The following is an 18,062-nucleotide window of genomic DNA, read 5'->3' on the forward strand; positions in this document are numbered from 1 at the left end:
TCCCCGCCTCCTTCGTGTGCCTTGACACCCTGCGCTTTTCCTAGTGCACCCTCATCAGACTTGTCTTCAGGGCTGACCGGCACCCCATGACTCTGCCTGAGTTCCAAGGGGACAGAGCCCATCCCTGCATCCTGCCTTCCACATTGCAGACTGCATGTGCCGTGGACCGGGATGGCGCTGTCTCGGCCTTTGAACAGCATCTTCAGTTGATTTTCACAGTGATTGTAGAAGTGAAAGGCCATTTTCCTATTTTACAGCTAAGGAGATGGGCACGAGAGAGGTAAAGGGGCCTGCCCGGGTCCCAGAGCCCTTCAGGAGCGACACGGGTTAGCCAGGGATCTACCGAATCTGCCTGCTGCTTCCTTCTGAGTGAATGTGTGGTTTCCTTTGCTCTGATTTGGCCAACGCAGGCAGCTGAGGCTGTGCTCTACCCACTTCCGTCCCCCCAGGAGGCTGCCTGACCCTCTAAGCGACTCGAGTTTGGGGTACCTCCACCAAATGCCCACCCCCACCATTCACCGTCTGGCACAGCTGTAATGGAGCAGACTGTCTCCTGCAGCCTGCTATGACACAGCGCCAGAGGCCCTGACCACCAGGCAGTTCCTGAAGGAGGCTTGCAAAACCTCCAGACTTTCCCAGGCCCTGCCAGGGACAGAAAGTAGAAGGCTGGGCTGGAGCTGCGCGGGTATTTCATTGAAAGTTCACAGACACAAGGACTCTGAGCAGGGTCACAGCGTGGAGGAGGCAGGGCCAGGGAGCATAGAGTGAGTCGTCCCACCCTGGCACAGTTTTGCATAAGCCCTTCCTGCTAGGTGTCAGGTCCAAGGAGCCCCAGGAGCCTGGGAAGGGGCACGTGAAGGCAGGGACTCAGACATTGGAAGCCAGGGTGCAGCAGCGAGGGGAGAAGCCCCCAGGCCCCAGACACAGGTAGGGCGGAGGCCAGGAGGCGGAGGCGGTGGACTGAGGGCCAAGCTCACTGCCCCCTTGCTGTACCCAGCTTCTGATGGCCTTACTGCCTGGTTCACAGCTCAAGGGAGCCCCAGGACAAGAAGCCCTGCCCTGCCCCAACCTCATGGGATCCTGCGTTTCAGGGACCATGAGAATAAACATGTCTCAGTGCTTGTCTCCGCCAGAGGACGTGCCTGGCAGGCCTTAGTAGTCGGTGAGGGGGTACCGCAGGAAGATGAAGACGAGGATGATGCAGGAGGCTGCCAGGGCAGAGCTGGTGATGTTGAACAGCCGGGCCGTCTTTGCATCCTCCACGGCTCCATTCAGGTCATTGAGAAGCTTCTTGTCTCGCACCTGAAGCCGGGAGGAGGAGAGGAAACAGACAGTCAGCCAGGGAGCAGGGCCCCGGAGCAGCTAGGAGCCCAGCAGGGCCAGTGCCACAGCACTCAGCACAGTATCAGTGCCTTGTTTCCGAGAGCTGATGAATGAACTATGGTTCTGGAGGAACGTGTCTCCGCCCTGGGGTACCAGACACTGATGAACTTAGGGGCACGGGGCATCATGTCTGAAACCTCTCAACCCTCTACTGGTTTATAAAGTAGGTAAGATGTATTTATATATAGAGAGAAAAGCAAATATGGTAAAATGTTAACATTTGGGACATCTGGGTGAAGGATATAAAGAAATTGTTTTCCTTTTTTGCAAGTTTTAAATGATCAAAATAAAAGAAATTGGCCTCAGACAGAATATGATTGGAGGATGGGGTGACACAACTCTCTCCTAATTTGATTGGTTCTGCTTAGTTTAAAATTAACTGGGATGCTCTGAGGATGAGCGTTGTGCATTGGCAGGAGAGACAGCAGTCTCCAGGGCCTTTGGGGAGGGATATTAAGGTGAAGGGAGTGGGCTGGCACTCAGGAAGTCTTGGGGAGGCAGTGGACTGAGCTGGACTCATTTCCAAGAAGTGACCTTCATTCAGAATGAGTTATAGGGCCCTCCCTCCTCAGCACTCTTTCTTTCTATCACATGCACAGATATGTGCATGAGTTTGCTGTAAGAAGAAACTAGGATGAGGAAGGGAAAGAGAATGGAAAGAGAGGAAGAGGCAAAAAGTCTTTGCCTTAGTAGATTGGGGCTGGGCTGAAAGAAGGAAGGTGGGCAGATAGATACTGGGGCTGACTGATGCCTGGATCCCTCAGTGCACAGATTGGGCAGATGGACAGGAAACCTAGGTCAGAAGAGTGGACGGACAGGGGATAGATGGGTGGTCAGGGCGATGGGTGCGTAACTGAGTGGAAGAATGGAAGCATGAATGGTTTGGCCTATGGGTGGATGGATGGAAGAGGCAGAACAGTGGAAGGAACAAAGGGAGAGGAGAGAAAAAAGAGGATAGAGGGAGTGGGGAAGGGAAAGAGAGAACACAATTCAGTGGAGTGGAATGGAGTGAAGTGGAGTAAATGCAGTGAAGTGCAATAGAGTAGAATGGATGCAGTGGAGTGATGGAGTGAATGCAGTGAAGTGGATGGAGTGGATGGATAGAATGGAGTGAGGTGGAGTGGAGTGGAGTGGATGGATGGAGTGCATGGAGTGGAGAAGATGAAGTGGAGTGGTTGGAGTGAATGGAGTGGGGTGGATGAAATGGATGGAGTGGAGAGGATGGAATGGATGGAGTGGAATGGATGGAATGGATGGAGTGGAGTCGGTGGAATGGATGGAATGGATGGAGTGGAGTGGATGGAATGGATGGAGTGGATGGAGTGGAGTGCATGGAATGGATGGAGTGGATGGAGTGGAGTGCATGGAATGGATGGAGTGGATGGAGGGGAGTGGGTTGAAAGACGGAGTGGAGTCAATGGAGTGGAGCTGGAATAAAAGTTGGAGAGAGAAGGGAAGGGAGGGAACAAGGGCAAATGAGCAAGTAGATGACTTGGAAGATAAATTGTACAGTGCTATCAAAATGGAGAGATCAACGATGTGAAGAAGCAGGTATTGAGGAATCAGGGTAGGGAAGGAGGCAGGAAGAAAGTCTGTGCTCTCATTGGGTTCTCATGCTAGTGGTTTTGGAGGAAACTGACATCTGATTGAAATTTGTATTCCTTTCTAAGGACTAAATGTGTCACCCACTTATTGAGGTCTTATTTGATGCCTTTGTTAAAATAAAGTTGTATAACTTTCTCCAGAAAGAGCTATTACATCTTTTGTTAGACTTAGTCTATTTATTTTGGTTTTTATTATCATGTAAAAGTGTACTTTAAAATCGTATGTCTAACTGATTTTGTATCCAGCTAAACTATCATATTGTACTAATTGACCACACGTTCTTAATAATAAATCATATCTACAGCAAATACTAGTAGTTCTATTTCCTCCTTGCAGTCTATTCCTAGACAGCACAGCATAGAGGTTAAAGCACAGATGCAGAAACACTGACTGGATTTCAGTCCTGATTCTGTGGGTCACAGAGTGTGCAGCCTTAGGCAAGCTAACAACTCACTCTTCTGCTCCTCATTTCCTCATCTGTGACATGAAGATGACAACAGCGCTGCCTCCCAAGGTTGTGGGAAAGGCTTAATGAATTGATGGATGTGAAACTCCACCACAGAGCCTGGGCCAAAGTAAGCTCCTCTCATGGAGGCAAAGAAGATCCCAGAGCGATCCCAGTGGGCAGCAGTGAGGACAAGCAGCTGAGTCTCATTCTTGACCTCAATGTACCAGGAAGATAATGCTTATCTTATCATTAGAGGTCTATGATTGCATTAGAATTTCCACAAGATAAACATATTTTTTCCTTCTCTAATTCATTAACAAGGTAGATTATAATTCATTGATTTTCTTATACCAAGACAACTCTGAATTCCTAAAACAAACTTTTGGTCATGATTTCTTTGTTGGATACTTGGAGTGAGGAATAATGTGGCAGAGGGAGGGTGAAACACTGCGTGTCAAAAGCAGATGGAGTGGCAGGCAGGAGGCTGAGGCAGCTGGGGTATTGGGTGCATGGAAAATGGCGGCCATAGCTAAAGAAGATAGGGAAGAGGAGGGCCGGGGAGTGATCCCGGAAAGGTGGGTGGATGGAGTTGAGGGGTTATATGGATGGGGACTGGGTGTATGGGACAGAGAAATGGATGTAGAAACTTGTGCTGGGTAGGGAGGAGGGCTGGACGGATATAAGAATGTACGCTGGATGAGTGGGACAGGCAGATAGCTGAATTTATGAATACGATGCTTCTTGATGTACAACGGGGCTACAGTCCAATAAATCCATCATAAGTTTAAAGTGTTGTAATTGAACGTTTCATACGCATTTTCGTATGATGCGTTTTTCACGAGCCCGGTAAGCTGAGGAGCGTACTGAGTGCCTATGGCTTTCCTGCCATTGTGAAGTTGAAAAATCATACGTCAAACCATCATAAGGTGGGGACTGTCTGTATATGCTGGATGGGGGAACAGTATAGACGAACATATGAATGTGTGTCCAAATGGACAGATGGATATGCAAATGTGTGCCACATGGGTGGGACAGCTGGCTAAGTGGGTAAGTGAATGGCTGCTGGATGGGAGGTGATGTGTGGATATGTGAGAGCATGCTCAGTGGGCAGGATGGGCAAATAGATGAATACATGAGAATGTGTGCTCATGTGTTCATGGTGGCTTGGACCAGGGCAGTGGCAGTGAAGGTGAAGAGACCTGGCCAACTTCTGGACATGTGTTGAAGGTGGAGCTGACAGTGTTTGCTGGGATCAGGTTTGCAGTGTGATAAAAATAATGGAGGCCGGGCGCGGTGGCTCACGCCTGTAATCCCAGCACTTTGGGAGGCCAAGGCGGGTGGATCATGAGGTCAGGCGTTCAAGACCAGCCTGGCCAAGATGGTGAAACCCGTCTCTACTAAAAATACAAAAAAAATTTGCCGCACATGGTGGCAGGTGCCTGTAATCCCAGCTACTCAGGAGGCTGAGGCAGGAAAATCGCTTGAACTTGGAGGGCGGAGGTTGCAGTGAGCTGAGATCATGTCACTGCACTCCAGCCTGGGTGACAGAGTGAGATTCCGTCTCAAAAAAAAAAAAAAGACGGGAACTTCAAGTGATTTCAATGAATGGACAGGTGGTCACAGGAATACAGGAGCGGATGCCAGACTACAGGGGCAGGTGCACAGATGGGTTTCTGAATAAACGCTGGATGGCTGGAGCAGGTGCATGGCTGGATATAGTAATGGACACTGGATGGCTGGGATGGATCCATGTGCTGAATGGGTGGAACAGGTAGATAAATGAATTTATGATATGTTTTGGATGGGTAAGACTGGTGGATAATAGGAAGGAGGGTTGTTGATAAATATAGCGTAGACCACTGGATGGTAGATGGGTAGACAGATTCATTAATCAATCCGTCAATCAATCATCAATCAATATTTACTTAGTGTCTGCTCTGGGTAGTTGCTATTCTAGGTCCTGCTTATATCACAAGGAATAAAACAGAGTCTCTGTCCTCACACAGCTTACATTGTAGGGAGAAGATACAGAAAATAAACACAATAAATAAGTAAAACATGTAATGTGCTCAGTGTGCTAAAAAGAAACCTGAAGAGGCTCAAGGGAACACAGAGTGCTGTAGGAGGTGCGAGTCTAGCTCGGTGGCCAGGAAAGACCTTGTGGGGTGGGAGATATTTGAGGAAAGACCAGAAGAATGTGACAGACTTGGCCATGTGTTCATCCACAGGGAGGCATGTCCTGGGCGCATAGAGCTCTCTGTGCAGGGCCCGGTGCTTCTGAGGACTAGGTGCAGAGTAGGGGCAGCAGATCACAGAGAGAAGGGGAGGATATACGGTCAGAGGAGACCATCCAGGAGCACGGTGCAGGCTCTGAGGGTGCTTTTTAGTCATTTAGAGCCAGAAAGATGAACGTGATATGACATATATGAACCAGGCAGTGCTGGCCGCTGTGCTAAGAACAGACGGTGGGGGCCGGGTGCGATGGCTCACGCCTGTAATCCCAGCATTTTAGGAGGCCAAGACAGGCAGATCACGAGGTCAGGAGTTCGAGACCAGCCTGACCAACATGGTGTAATCCCGTCTCTAATAAAAATACAAACATTAGCCTGGTGTGGTGGGGCACACCTGTAATCCCAGCTACTCGGGAGGCTGAGGCAGGAGAATCGCTTGAACCCAGGAGGTGGAGGTTGCAGTGAGCTGACATCGTGCCACTGCACTCCAGCCTGGGCAACAGAGCAAGACTCCATGTCAAAAAAAAAAAAAAGAGAGATAGCCGAACAGACAGAGAGAGGTGGATTGAATGGTCCAGGGGAGGGTGAGGGTGGCTTGGACAGGGCAGCAGTGGTGAAGGTAGTGAGACCTGGCCAGCTCCTGGACATGCATGGAAGGTGGAGCTGATGGTGTTCGCTGGGATCAGGTGTAGAGTGTGATAAAAAGCATGGAACTTGACATGATCTCAAGGTTTTTGGGGTTTGATCAACTGAACAGGGAGCTGTAGAAGGTTGCAAAAGGAAGACTCGTTTAGCAGTTCCATTTCTGACATGTCAAGTTAGGAATGCCCTTTAGACATACAGTAGACATTTGGCATAGCACTTTGTGTGAGTCTGGAGTTCAGAGATGAGGTCAGAGATATAATTTGAGAGGCATCAGCAGAAAGATGGTATTTAAAACTGATATAGTTTGAACATCTGTCCCCGCCGAATCTATGTTGCAGTGATTCCCAGTGGTGGAGAGGGCCTGGTGGGAGGTGTTTGGGTTACGCGTGCAGGTCTCATGGCTTGATGCTGTCCTCACCATAGTGAGTGAATTCCTGAGAGCTGGATGGCTAAAAGTGTGAAGCGCCTCCCCGTTATCTCTCCCTTGCTCCCACTCTCGCCATGTGGGATGCCTGCTCCCACTCTGCCCTCCGCCATGACTGGAAGCCTCCTGAGGCTTCCCCAGAAGCAGATACCAGCACCGTGCTGCCTGTACAGCCTGCCAAATTAAACCTCTTTTCTTATAAATGACTCGCTCTCAGGTGTTTCTTTACAGCTGTGCAAGAACGGCCTAATACTAAAGCCATGGTACTGGATGGGGCACCAAGGGAGTGAATGTGAAAGAAGGAGAGGATGGAGGGCTGAGCCCTGGAGTCCCGCAGTGTCAGAAGGTTAGGGAGTCAAAAGCAATTAGGAAAGGGGCTCGAGAAGAGTGGGCCAAGAAGCAGGGACGGCAAAGGGGGCGCAAGGGTGCTAGATGGCGGAATTGGCTGAGAAGCACAAGCAGAGGTGGGACATAGAGGATGGGGCAGCCATGTGGGTGCAGGGGCAATGGATGGTGCTGGGTGGGTAGAGGAGAGGGAGGAGGAGAGTGGGAGAGAGAACAGGCTGATGGCTGGGAGATGGGTGAGTCCATCGAAGCAAGGAAGGAAGGAAAATGGAAGGACATTCTGATGATGAATTGAGGGCTAGGTGGCCAGGCAGTTCTTCTATGACTGTGAATATTGATGGATGACAGATGGGTGAATGTGTGAAGGAAGAAGAGTGGGGATGGGCAGATGGGTACAGAGAGGAACTGGCTCTGGCTATAGAGATGGACGGGACAGGTCACCAGAGGAACAGGGGAGAGGAAATACAAGGAAGGGATGACATGGAAGTGGATGAAAGGGTAATGTTATGGTATAATGTTCATGTCCCCCAAACTCCTGTGTGAAATCCTAACCCCTAAAGTGATGGTAGGAGTTGGGGCTTTTGAGAGGATTAGGTCATGCACGGGATTGGCACCCTTATAAAAGGGGCCCCAGAGAAGCCCTAGGATTTACTGGCAGATAAGGACACAGAAGTCAACAGCCTGCAACCCAGAAGAGGGTCCTGATCAGAACCTGACCATGCTGCCACCCTGGTCTCAGACTTCCAGCCTCCAGAACAGTGAGAAGTAAATACCCAGAGTTTATAAACCACCTAATCTATGATAATTCGTTACAGCAGGCTGGACAGGCTCATGCCACTCAACTTGGAGGCACATGAATGGGAGACATGAATAAAGCAAAGGAAGGAAAGGCGGGATAGACGTGGCTGGAAGGTCAGATGGGCAATGGATGAGAGGAAACAGAGAGAATGGAAATTTTACGGCTGAATGATTAGCTATATTGGTAAAGCAGATAGGCGGATGGTAGAAAGAATGAAGGGGGTGCAAGGGGAGAATGTGTGGCTGAAAAGTGGGGCAAAAGCAAGGAAAATAAAAAAAAATGAGAGGGAAATGAAGAACGTGAGATATTGATGCATGAACAGTGAGAGACAGGGTGGATGAGGAGGGAGGGAATAGAGAAAGTGACAGTGGCTGGATTGCGCTGACAGATGGGGTGAGCTGAGGCACGCTGAGTATGAAGAAGGCACACAGTGAATGGGTGAGGGTGACTCAGTTTGGGGAGCAGCAGGAGGAAGGGTGGGTGGATGGCTTGAAGGGTGAAGAGATGTGTTGCCATGTGAGGTCACAGCCATATGAGGTCACAGGATGGAGGGATGATTGGGTCTATTGACAGGTAGGGCTGGGAAGGAAAGTGGGCAATTACTAAGAAAGTGAGGCTAGATGAATAGTTCAGTGGGTTGATGCAGAAGGTTGGTGGGGACAGGATGGGAGAGCAGGGCAGGGAGGGGAGCCTGAATGATCATGTGTGAACATAGGTAGATGGAAGTTTGGGTGGCTCTTCGGAGGAGTTGAAAGGAATGTGGGAGGATGGATTGAATGTAAGTTTGGATGAATGGACAGAGGGAGGATGGACAGATGGATGGACAGATGATGGATGGATGGGCAGATGGAGGATGGATAGGTGGATGGATAGATGGATGGATGGTGGATGGATGGATGGATGGATGAATGGAGGATGGATAGATGAACAGATGGAGGATGGATGGATAAATGGATGGATGGATGAAAGATAAATGGATGGATGGAGGGAGGGTGGATGGATGGGTTGATGGAGGATGGACAGACGGAGGATGGATGGATGGAAGATGGATGAATGATAGATGGATGGAGGATGGGGAAGATCAATGTGTGATGCTGATATTCAGAAAGGAGTGGGTGGGCGAGTGTATACATCGGAAACTCAAGGTAGAACCCCCCACCTAACCTGTTCTTTCTGATCGCCCTGTCACTGGAAGGTCTCACAGCCTCCTGGGCTCACATCTAGCAGTTGCTGTGTCCTGGCCACACCTGTTCCTCCTCTCCCACCCCCTTCCACAGCTCACAAGTTCTTCCACCTGGACCACCACACTGGGACTTGAACCCTCTGCCTCGAGGCTTGACTGGTCCCCTTCCCCTAACACTGGTTGCAGATTTCATGGCACTGATCATATCCTTCTCTTCCATGTCTCCTACAGGTGAGAGCCCAGCCCCTCACGAGGTTTTCAAACCCCTTACTGCACTGCCTCAGGCACTCTTCCAGGACTGTCTTCTATTTCCCAATGAGGACAGGGGCCTTGCCAACCCCCTCGACAGCCCCACCTACGTGTCCTAGTTTATGCCCTTTCCCCCGCCTGAAACACCTTTCCCCTCACCAAGCTTTAAGGCCCAGTGAAATTGCTGCCTCCTCCTAGAAGTCTTCCAGCCTCACCCCAAACTGGGAATGAAATATTCCTTTTCTGAAACACTGTGGTGCTTCTTCCGTCTCATGTGTCCTTTGTCCACAAACACGCACACTCAGGTACATACACAGAGCACATATGCACACACCCTCACACACTTGTGTACACACATTTACACGTGCCATGCACACTCGTGCGATTACACACACATGCACACACACTCAGGTACATACATACAGCACACATGCACAGCCTCTCACACACTTGTGCACACACATTTACACGTGCCATGCACACTCACGTGTGATTACACACACATGCACACTGAGGTACACACATCACGCATGCACGCACACCCTCGCCATTAGGTCAACATGTCTTGATCCATTGTTGGCCAGCTCTGCCTTGAGCACAGGTTGGGTGGGGTGAACAGATGTGGCTGGGGCAGGACTGTCTCTGGAGGCTTTGCAGAAGAGAGACCCAGATCTCACAAAAGCTCTCCAGGCTGAGGATGTGCATATGCAGATCGGGCTGTGTACCTCGCTCACGTCACATTTGCCGAGTGACCGGGGCAGGGAACTGCTGAGGCCAGAAGGGTTAAAAACGCGGCTTGGATGCTGAGATGAGACATTTGACCATCATCCAGCTGATCACGGGAGCCAGTGGTCATCAGGAGGCAGCGTGTGGAGGCGGCATGAATGGAGAATTGACTTTTTGTATCTCTGCCTTCCCTGGACACCAGGCTGTGCAAAATAAGGCTCCAGTCTCTGCGCTGCAGATCCAGCCTGCGTTGAGCTGAATTGGCCCATGTGGGTGGGGGTGGATGGATGGCTCGATGGGTGGACGGACACGTGGGGGCAGGCAAGGACACACTGTGTGTTTCGTGCCACTGCACGCGGGCCTCCGCCCTGCTCACGTGTGCTGGCTTGAACGTTGTTTTGTTTCTATTTGTTTTGGGAACAGATGAGGGAACAGGGGCTCAGTGAGGCAAGATGGCTTGTCTGTCCCAAGAGCTCGGATTTTAGCCAAGACCTTCTGACCCCAAGTCCGCCCTGTGCCCTTGGTGTAGGGTGCAGATCAGGAGACCTGCAGCTGCGTGGCCAGATGGATGCATTCCCAGGAGTGGGGTCCACAGCCAGCCAGTTCCGTCCTCCCTTCTGCCCAGGATAGAGGCAACTCACCTCGCACCCACTCCCAAGTATGCCCCAAAGCTTCTCTGCCCTGGCTGCTCCCAACCCCCGCAGGAAGGACACAGGAGGAGCAGGCCTGGGAGGAGGTGTAATGAGCAGTCCCTGCCCCTCAGAAGGGCCAACCTCACACCACCCCCAACCCCTGCAGAAACCCAGCACCATCCAGAAATCTCTGACCTACCTACAACCCGAGCCAGATGGGCCTGCCCCATGCCAGCCGGCCAGCCACAGCCTGGGCCAAGCGGGAGGAGGGACGGCTTCCGGACAGGAGCCCAGGCAGCCAGACCCACGTCCGCAGGCTGTTGGCAGGGCACAGAGAGGGGAGGCAGAGCTCCACCAGCTGCAGCTTCAGCCCCGCAACACCGGAGCTCTCTGCTCAGGATGGGTCTGGGGAGCCACAGCTAGAGCTGGTCAGAGGCATGACCCTCAGTTCCAGGGGTCCCTTTCCTTTGTTGCTTCTACACACACACACACACACGCACACGCACACGCATGCATGCATGCAGGAACATACACTCACCACACACGCACACATACTCTCACACACTTGTACATACACTTATATGTGCCATGCACACTCACGTGTGATTACACACGCACGCACACTCAGGTACATACACCCATCACACATGCACACACACTCTCACACACTTGTACACACACATTTACATGCACCACACACGTGTGATTACAAACATGCACACTGAGGTACATACACAAAGCACATATGCACACATCCTCACACACTTGTGTATACACATTTACACGTGCCATGCACACTCGTGCGATTACACACAGATGCACACACATTCAGGTACATACACACAGCACACATGCACACACCCTCACATACTTGTGCACACACATTTACAAGTGCCATGCAACTCACGTGTGATTACACACACATGCACACTCAGGTACACATATCATGCATGCGCACACACCCTCACACACTTGTGCACACACATTTACATGTGCCATGCACACGTGTGTGATTGCACACATGTGCACACTCAGCTACATACAGACAGCACATATGCACACACCCTCACACACTTGTGTACACACATTTACACATGCCATGCACACTCATGTGATTACACACACATGGACACACAGGTACATACACACAGCACACATGCACATCCTCACACACTTGTGCACACACATTCACACGTGCCATGCACACTCACGTGTGATTACACACATGCACACACTCAGGAACACACATTACACATGAACATACCTTTGTACATTGTGCACACACATTTACACACACCATGCACACACATGCGATTACACACACAGGTACATACACACACACCACATATGCACACATGCCCTCACACACTTGTGCACACGCATTTGCACACATCATGTGCACCCACATGATTACACACACATGCACACATATGCATGCATGTGTGCACATACACAAATACACTCATGCCTCCACACATACACATGCACACACAAAATATATGTACACATGCACACAACACATTCACATGCACATATACAGTTACACTCACAGTACACGCCCACTTATGCAATTACACTTGAGTACACGCATACACTGGCACGTGCTGGCTCACACACAGGCCCCTGTGTCACAGCCCAGGGATGGGTCGGCAGGCCCGAGGTTGAAGGTGCCCGTGCCAGTGGGCTATGCTGGGGGTTGGCAATGATGATGAGTCAGGAGCAGGACGGGAAAGCCAACGGCAGTTGCGATGCCGGGCGGGGTGGGGCTCGAGCTCAAGGATGGAGCAGAGGCAAAGCTGGCCAGGCGTCCTTCCTCCCAGCCAGCCTCTGCCCAGCCTCTTCCCTCCCCGCATCCCCGTCTTCTCCCCCACCCGGCAGGGCAGCTGCATTGGTGGAGTACATCTGGCCTTGGCCACTCAAGTCTGGGCTGGGGAAATGTGATGATTAGGCTAAACGTGAGCCAAGCCCTTTCTTCCGGTGCCTCGGGGTGGGGAGGAGGGCACCGGGGCCTGCCCTCGCCCTCACGCTCCTTTCCCCAGGAAAGGCTCCAGCACCAGACACATTCACACAGGGCTGCCCCCCTCACTGTGAGCCCATCACAGCCTCCCTCCCACCATCTCCATTCCTGTCGCTCCACCTTGCCCTCAGGGGGACTGGGTCATGTCTGCCCAGCACCTGCTCTGCTACCAGTCAGCTCTTCTCACAGCACTGAGGTGATTCTGGAAGTCATGCCCTCTCAGGGTGGGGGCTGGGGAGGTGTAGAACCTGTTTACACCCCTCTTCCAGCTGTCCTGGCCACCCAGGACTGGTCTCCATGCATGGCCTGGCAGAGCTGTGTAAGCATCTGCCCTTGGGCTCCGGGTGAGGAGCTGGATAAGAAAGTGGCCCCTCTTCCTTTCCACAGGGGTAGGATTCCAAGCCCTCTTCAGTCCCATGCTGGCCTCATCCCTGTACACGGAGGAGTGGCTGTTGCCCAGGTCTACCTCCCATGTCCCCTGAGCCCGAGCACTGACCCCCTCGGCCCACCCCCAGCCCCTCCTGCAGGTTCCGCTGTGCTGGCTGAGCAGAAAACCAGGCTCTGACGGCTCAGGAGAGGGAAGGGCAGACCCCTGCCCGCCCAGACCTAGCCAGTACCCCGACCTCTCTGGGACCCGCGATCAGGACCCCTCGCTGTCCTTTGAACCATTGGCCCCTCAACTGCACCTGCTCTACCCGTGTGCTCCCCTGAGAGGGAGAGAGGCCGAGCTCGCCAGCCAGGGACCGTCCTGCCGTCACCACCTCTTCAGCCCGCCCTTGCCCCCTGCCGCCGACCGGGCTCACTTTGAGGGAGTAGGCCAAGGCGATGAAGCCCAGGCAGCAGAAGTTGAGGTAGACGAAGTTGAAGATGGACCATAGGTAATAGTCGTTCACCTCGGTGGTGTCCGGGTAGACCTCGATGACGGTCGTGGGGTTGGTCATCGTCTTCTTCTCGGCTAGGTGCTTGCAGGCCGGGGGCGCGCCGGTGGCCCGCACGCTGTCGGTCTTGCTGCTCTTGGACTCCATGGGGAACAGTGTGGGCGCCATCGGGGGAGAGGCCGAGGGCTCAGGGGCAGGGGCCGCTGGAGCCTGCAGGGCGGGGGGCTTGGACACGCAAGCGAAGCAGCCCTTGGGCGAACCTGCCGGGGGCCTCGGGATCCAGAAGGCCCCGTCCAGGGGGACTCGGGCTTCCTGGGCGCCGTCCGTGGTGCTGGCCGGGGCTCCCAGCGGGGCTGGGCACTGGCCGGGGCCCTGGGCCTGGAGAGGAGAGAGTGAGAGCGAGCTGGGTCCGACCCACCGGCCAGCACCCACCCTCACGCCCGGCGGCCCCGAAAACAGCCCCAGTGGAGACGGAAATCCCTGCGGGGGCCGCCAGCTGCCAGCCTGCCACCTGCCTCCCACACCCGCCCCGGGGCCTCGGCGGCCACAGACGATGCCAAAGCCCTTCGCAGCAGCCTTGGCAGGGACCTGGGGCTTTCATCACTTTGCCATCTGCGCACAAACACTCACCCACTGACACACACAACAGCACCCCCCTAGAAGCACACCAACGCTGAGACTGACACTGTTGCAAAACACAGAGTGCCCCAGCACCCCAAACAACCCCGCATACATGGGGCGCCGGACCCACAGCCACGCTGCCTCAGCCGCCAACCGGCAGAGCGAGCAGAGCGGCCAAAGCACCTGTCCACGGCGTCCGCGGACACCCGATACCGCCACGGGCACCGCCACGGGCTCCACCGCGGGCTCTCCAGACCCCGGGCGCACCCGCGGGCGCGCTCAGAGCCACTGAGGAGTAAACAACTCCCCACGCAGGCTCAGCCACGAGCGCTGAGAACCGGCACAGGTGTGGGGTCTCCAACTCGTGCGCACCGCCCCCCACCTCCAACCTGGGGACCCCAAGCGCGCACACTTGCCCGGAGCCACGCACCCCCGGGCCATACACAGACGCACAATGACAGGCTGCGAAACGAACACTTCTCCAACGCGGCACCAAGTCGCTCGCGCCCTGCGCCACCCCGCGTGCCCAGCGCCCGTGCAGCGCGCGCCGGGGGATCTGCGGCCGAGGCTCTGCGGCCCCTAGCCCGACCCGGGTCTGCCGCAACCGCTCGGACGGCGCCTCCTCACCTACAAACGACTCCTCGGCGCGCGGCCGGACCCCCTGCGCCTCGGTGCGCGCGTCCTTCCGCCGTCCCGCGGGCCGCTGTCTGTCCACTGATCCGCCGCGTCCCAGCGGCCCAACCTTGAGGGGGTGGGGAGCGTGCGGGGCTCGGCGGCGGCGCCGCTGCCTCCCCAGCCGCCTGTGCTCCCTCCGCAGCGCCAGACCGGCCGCGCGGCTGCAGCCCAGAACCTGACTCACGGCGGCGGCGGCGGGCGCAGCCACCTCCCCGCCTCCCGCCTCCTCCTGCCGGGAGGGTGGGGGCTGCGGGCCCGGCCGGAAGCCGCGACCCCGGGGAGTTGTAAGGTCCTGCGGGGATGGGACCCCGACAGCGCCCGACCAGGGTGCCGGCGCCACCTCCATCTCCCCGGACCCACTGTGTCTTCCTCCCCACCCCACCCGGCCCCACCCCTCTCGCGGAGCCCCCAGCCCCGTGAAAGACTAGCGGCTCCCGGAACCCTCTCTATCTGCCTCCCCAAGAGAGACCCCCTTCCTATTAACGCTCTCCCCATCGCCTTCCACCCCAGTGCCTGGGCCCTGCTGCCTCAAGGGACCCTCGCCCCTTCAGTCCCCTCCTGAAGAAGCTCCAGTCCCCTGAGCCCCAGCAGACCTTCTACCTGAGTGCCCGTTTCTGCCCGTCCTATCCCTAACCAAGTCACCAAGGTCCCCAAGGCCACCCTCCAGTCCCGTCCCTCCTTAGCCCACCAAGTCCAGGCCCTCCGACAAGTTTCAGAGCCCCCTACTCTGTTCCTTCCTGGCTGAGCCCACTTCTGCCCATCGGGGCTCCTGCCCCCTTTCCTGGAGTTTGACTTCACCCAGCCAGGGCTCCACTCCAGTTCACTCCCAGAGTCTGGGAGCATGCAGCCCCTCCTGCACAGACCCCAGGTCACACTCGTCTGCCCGCAGGGCAAAGTGTCCCATTCCGAGCTCTGGTCCCATGCTGAGGTCCTGGCTGCTAAGGACACTTGTCTCCCTGAAGGCTGGTTCACTCGCCTGCCCACAGCCTCTCTGTGATCCCTACCAGCCCTTCTGGGCCTGGTTCCCTGAGGATTCTTTGTTCCCTGTGAATCATATTTCCTAACCAATACTGGTCCTCCCAGCCTCAGCCGCCTCCGCTACCCCACCACATCCTCATTCTCATGGTACGCTTGACCCCAACTGATCTTCCATCCCCATAACAGTCCCCATGAGTCCCTCCCTAAAGAGAAAACTCTGGCCTTCCCTCCCTCCCTCCCTCCGAGTCCCCCACTTCACCACACAGGTGCCCTAAACTGGATCCTCTTCACCAACCTCCGGCTCCCACTGAGCCCCAACCCTCTCCAAAGTCCCCCGGAAGCTGAGGATGCATGGCGGCCCCCATTTCCCTCCCTCATCTCTCTCCAAGCCCTGTCTTCCCATGAAACTCCTTTCTCTTCTGCCACTCTCAATTGGCCTCCTGTGTCTCCGCAACCCTCTTTCCTGCCTGGAAGGCCAGTCCTGCTTGGAATCCTTCTGTCCGCCTGTGCCTGAACCCCAGGTCATCTCTGAACCCTTTCTCTCCCCAAACCTCTGTTCTGAACCCTGATCCCCTGGAAAAGCCCAGCCCTCTGCAAGCCCCTCCCCTTTGCAGCCTAGTCCCTACCCCTCATGCCTGGGCATAGTGTTATCCACAGCATGCCAGGAACCCACAGCACAGGGCTGATCTTAAATGATGCTGATAAACCCTAGTGAGTAGGAGAGGTCATCAAGCATGAGGGGCCTCCTCCTCATCTCCTCGGGCATCCAGGCCATGCTCTCCCTGGAGCCCACAGGCCATGGGTGGATGGGGCCTGCCAGAGAACCAGGGTTCCATTCTCCCTCCCCAACTCCCTCCTCCTTTCCAAGGGCCTGGCCCAGGGAAAACTGGACCCCGTGTCCTCAGGCGGGGCCTGATCTTGGGGGCCTCCCAGGCTGCGTGTGGCCTGTGTGCCATGCCCCCATGTCTCCCCAGCATCTGAACTGGGCCTACCTGGCCAGCCACCACCTTCTGGGAGACACTGGCCTGCCACACAGCCTCTCCCCAGTGCTGCCCCAGTCTGCCCTGAAGGCCTCAAGCAGTGAGGAGGCCTCGATAGAAGGAGGAGAGGGTTGCCTGGGCCCGAGGGGCCAGGGCCTGCCCAGGGTCACTGGGTAGGCGACAGCGGAGCCAGGGCCTGCTCCCGGTCTCAGGCCACCTTGGGGCTGCCTCTCTCTGAGGCCAGGAAACACCACTGAGAGGGAGCCAAGGGTCACAGGAGTCACAGGGCAGAGCCAGGGCCCAGCCAAACTCAGCACAGCCAGCATTCATGTGACTGTACTGGGCTCCCCAAGGGCCTGGGCTCCCGCATCCTCTCTGCTAGGGGTTTCTGGTTACAATTGTGTCTAGACAGGGGGGACTCCAGGGTCCAGTCACCAGCTAGAAAACCAGAGGAGCCTGGGGTCAGACTCCAGGGCCCCGAGAATCCTGCCGGGCTGGAGGGAGCCCTCAGAGCAACCCCAGGGCAGCCGCCGTGAAGATGGGAGCTGGACGGAGCTGACAGGCTGCAGAAGGAGGGAGACGGGGAGAGTGGGACAGGGCGGGGAGAACAGGGCACTGCTGCCTCCTTGCACCTCTCTGCCCTCCCGGGCCTCAGTGCACAAAGCATCTGACGACAGGACATTTGTCTCCCCAGAAGTCCTGCCAGGCCCTGCAGAGCCCTGCCGCCCGGCTCTGCTCAGATTTCAGGAATGCCAAACGTTAGGCATGTGTATCCAAGCCTCCGTGCCACCCTGGGTAAATGTTCTTGCTCCAGGTGTCTGCCGTGGTGTGACTCTGGGGTGTAAGCCCTGGAACCTCCTTGGGAGGAAGGCCAAGGCAGCCACCACCCTCAGGCAGAGGCATCAGGATAATGGCAAATGTCACATTCGCCTCATCTTCTAACCTGTTGGGGTGGGGCTTGAGGGGGCTCCAAGTGACTCCAGAGCTACTGATCCCAAAAGGAACTCTGCGCCCATCACCACATGCCCACAAACTCCTACTTAGCCCTTAAAACCCCACGGGCTGCTATCACTGCATCCAGGCAATGCTCCCAATCCCTCCCCTCCCAGCGGAACAAGCACAGTGCCTTAATCAGCCTGGGCATCCGTGACTGTGGCAACTGTGGCTGGAGGGGACTTCTGAGTCCAATCCCTGCAACCAGAGACCCTGGGCAGGCTTGACTGGCGCCAGCTTGGCTCACTGC

At 55.1% G+C, this 18,062-nt stretch overlaps 1 protein-coding gene across 2 annotated transcripts; it reads right to left on the bottom strand.

The window, feature by feature from the left end:
* Nucleotides 1-672: 672 nt before the first annotated feature.
* IFITM10 (interferon induced transmembrane protein 10) lies at nt 673-16,414 on the bottom strand. 2 transcript variants are annotated; one of them, XM_033207208.1, is made up of 3 exons: nt 16,135-16,414; nt 13,491-13,943; nt 673-1,302 (listed from the first exon to the last, which is right to left on the bottom strand). In XM_033207208.1, the coding sequence occupies exons 1-3, from the start codon at nt 16,363-16,365 to the stop codon at nt 1,153-1,155; spliced, it is 834 nt and encodes a 277-aa protein (XP_033063099.1). In that variant the 5' UTR covers nt 16,366-16,414; the 3' UTR covers nt 673-1,152. The 2 variants fall into 2 exon arrangements, with proteins under 2 accessions (XP_033063099.1, XP_033063098.1); XM_033207207.1 differs by lacking the exon at nt 16,135-16,414 and adding an exon at nt 14,814-15,244.
* Between the last annotated feature and the right edge of the window lie 1,648 nt (nt 16,415-18,062).

Source organism: Trachypithecus francoisi, unplaced genomic scaffold, assembly GCF_009764315.1.
Source record: "Trachypithecus francoisi isolate TF-2019V2 unplaced genomic scaffold, Tfra_2.0 Lachesis_group8, whole genome shotgun sequence".
Lineage (NCBI taxonomy): Eukaryota > Metazoa > Chordata > Mammalia > Primates > Cercopithecidae > Trachypithecus > Trachypithecus francoisi.

Excerpts from the sequence above, each read along its gene's own strand:
- IFITM10 (XM_033207208.1), bottom strand. The coding sequence starts at position 16,365 with ATGACCTGGGGTTCAGGCACAGGCGGACAGAAGGATTCCAAGCAGGAC. Across the intron at positions 13,944-16,134 it reads GGGCTCAGTGGGAGCCGGAG|GCCCAGGGCCCCGGCCAGTG; the intron begins GTTGGTGAAGAG and ends TCTCCTCTCCAG. Across the intron at positions 1,303-13,490 it reads CCTTGGCCTACTCCCTCAAA|GTGCGAGACAAGAAGCTTCT; the intron begins GTGAGCCCGGTC and ends TCCCGGCTTCAG.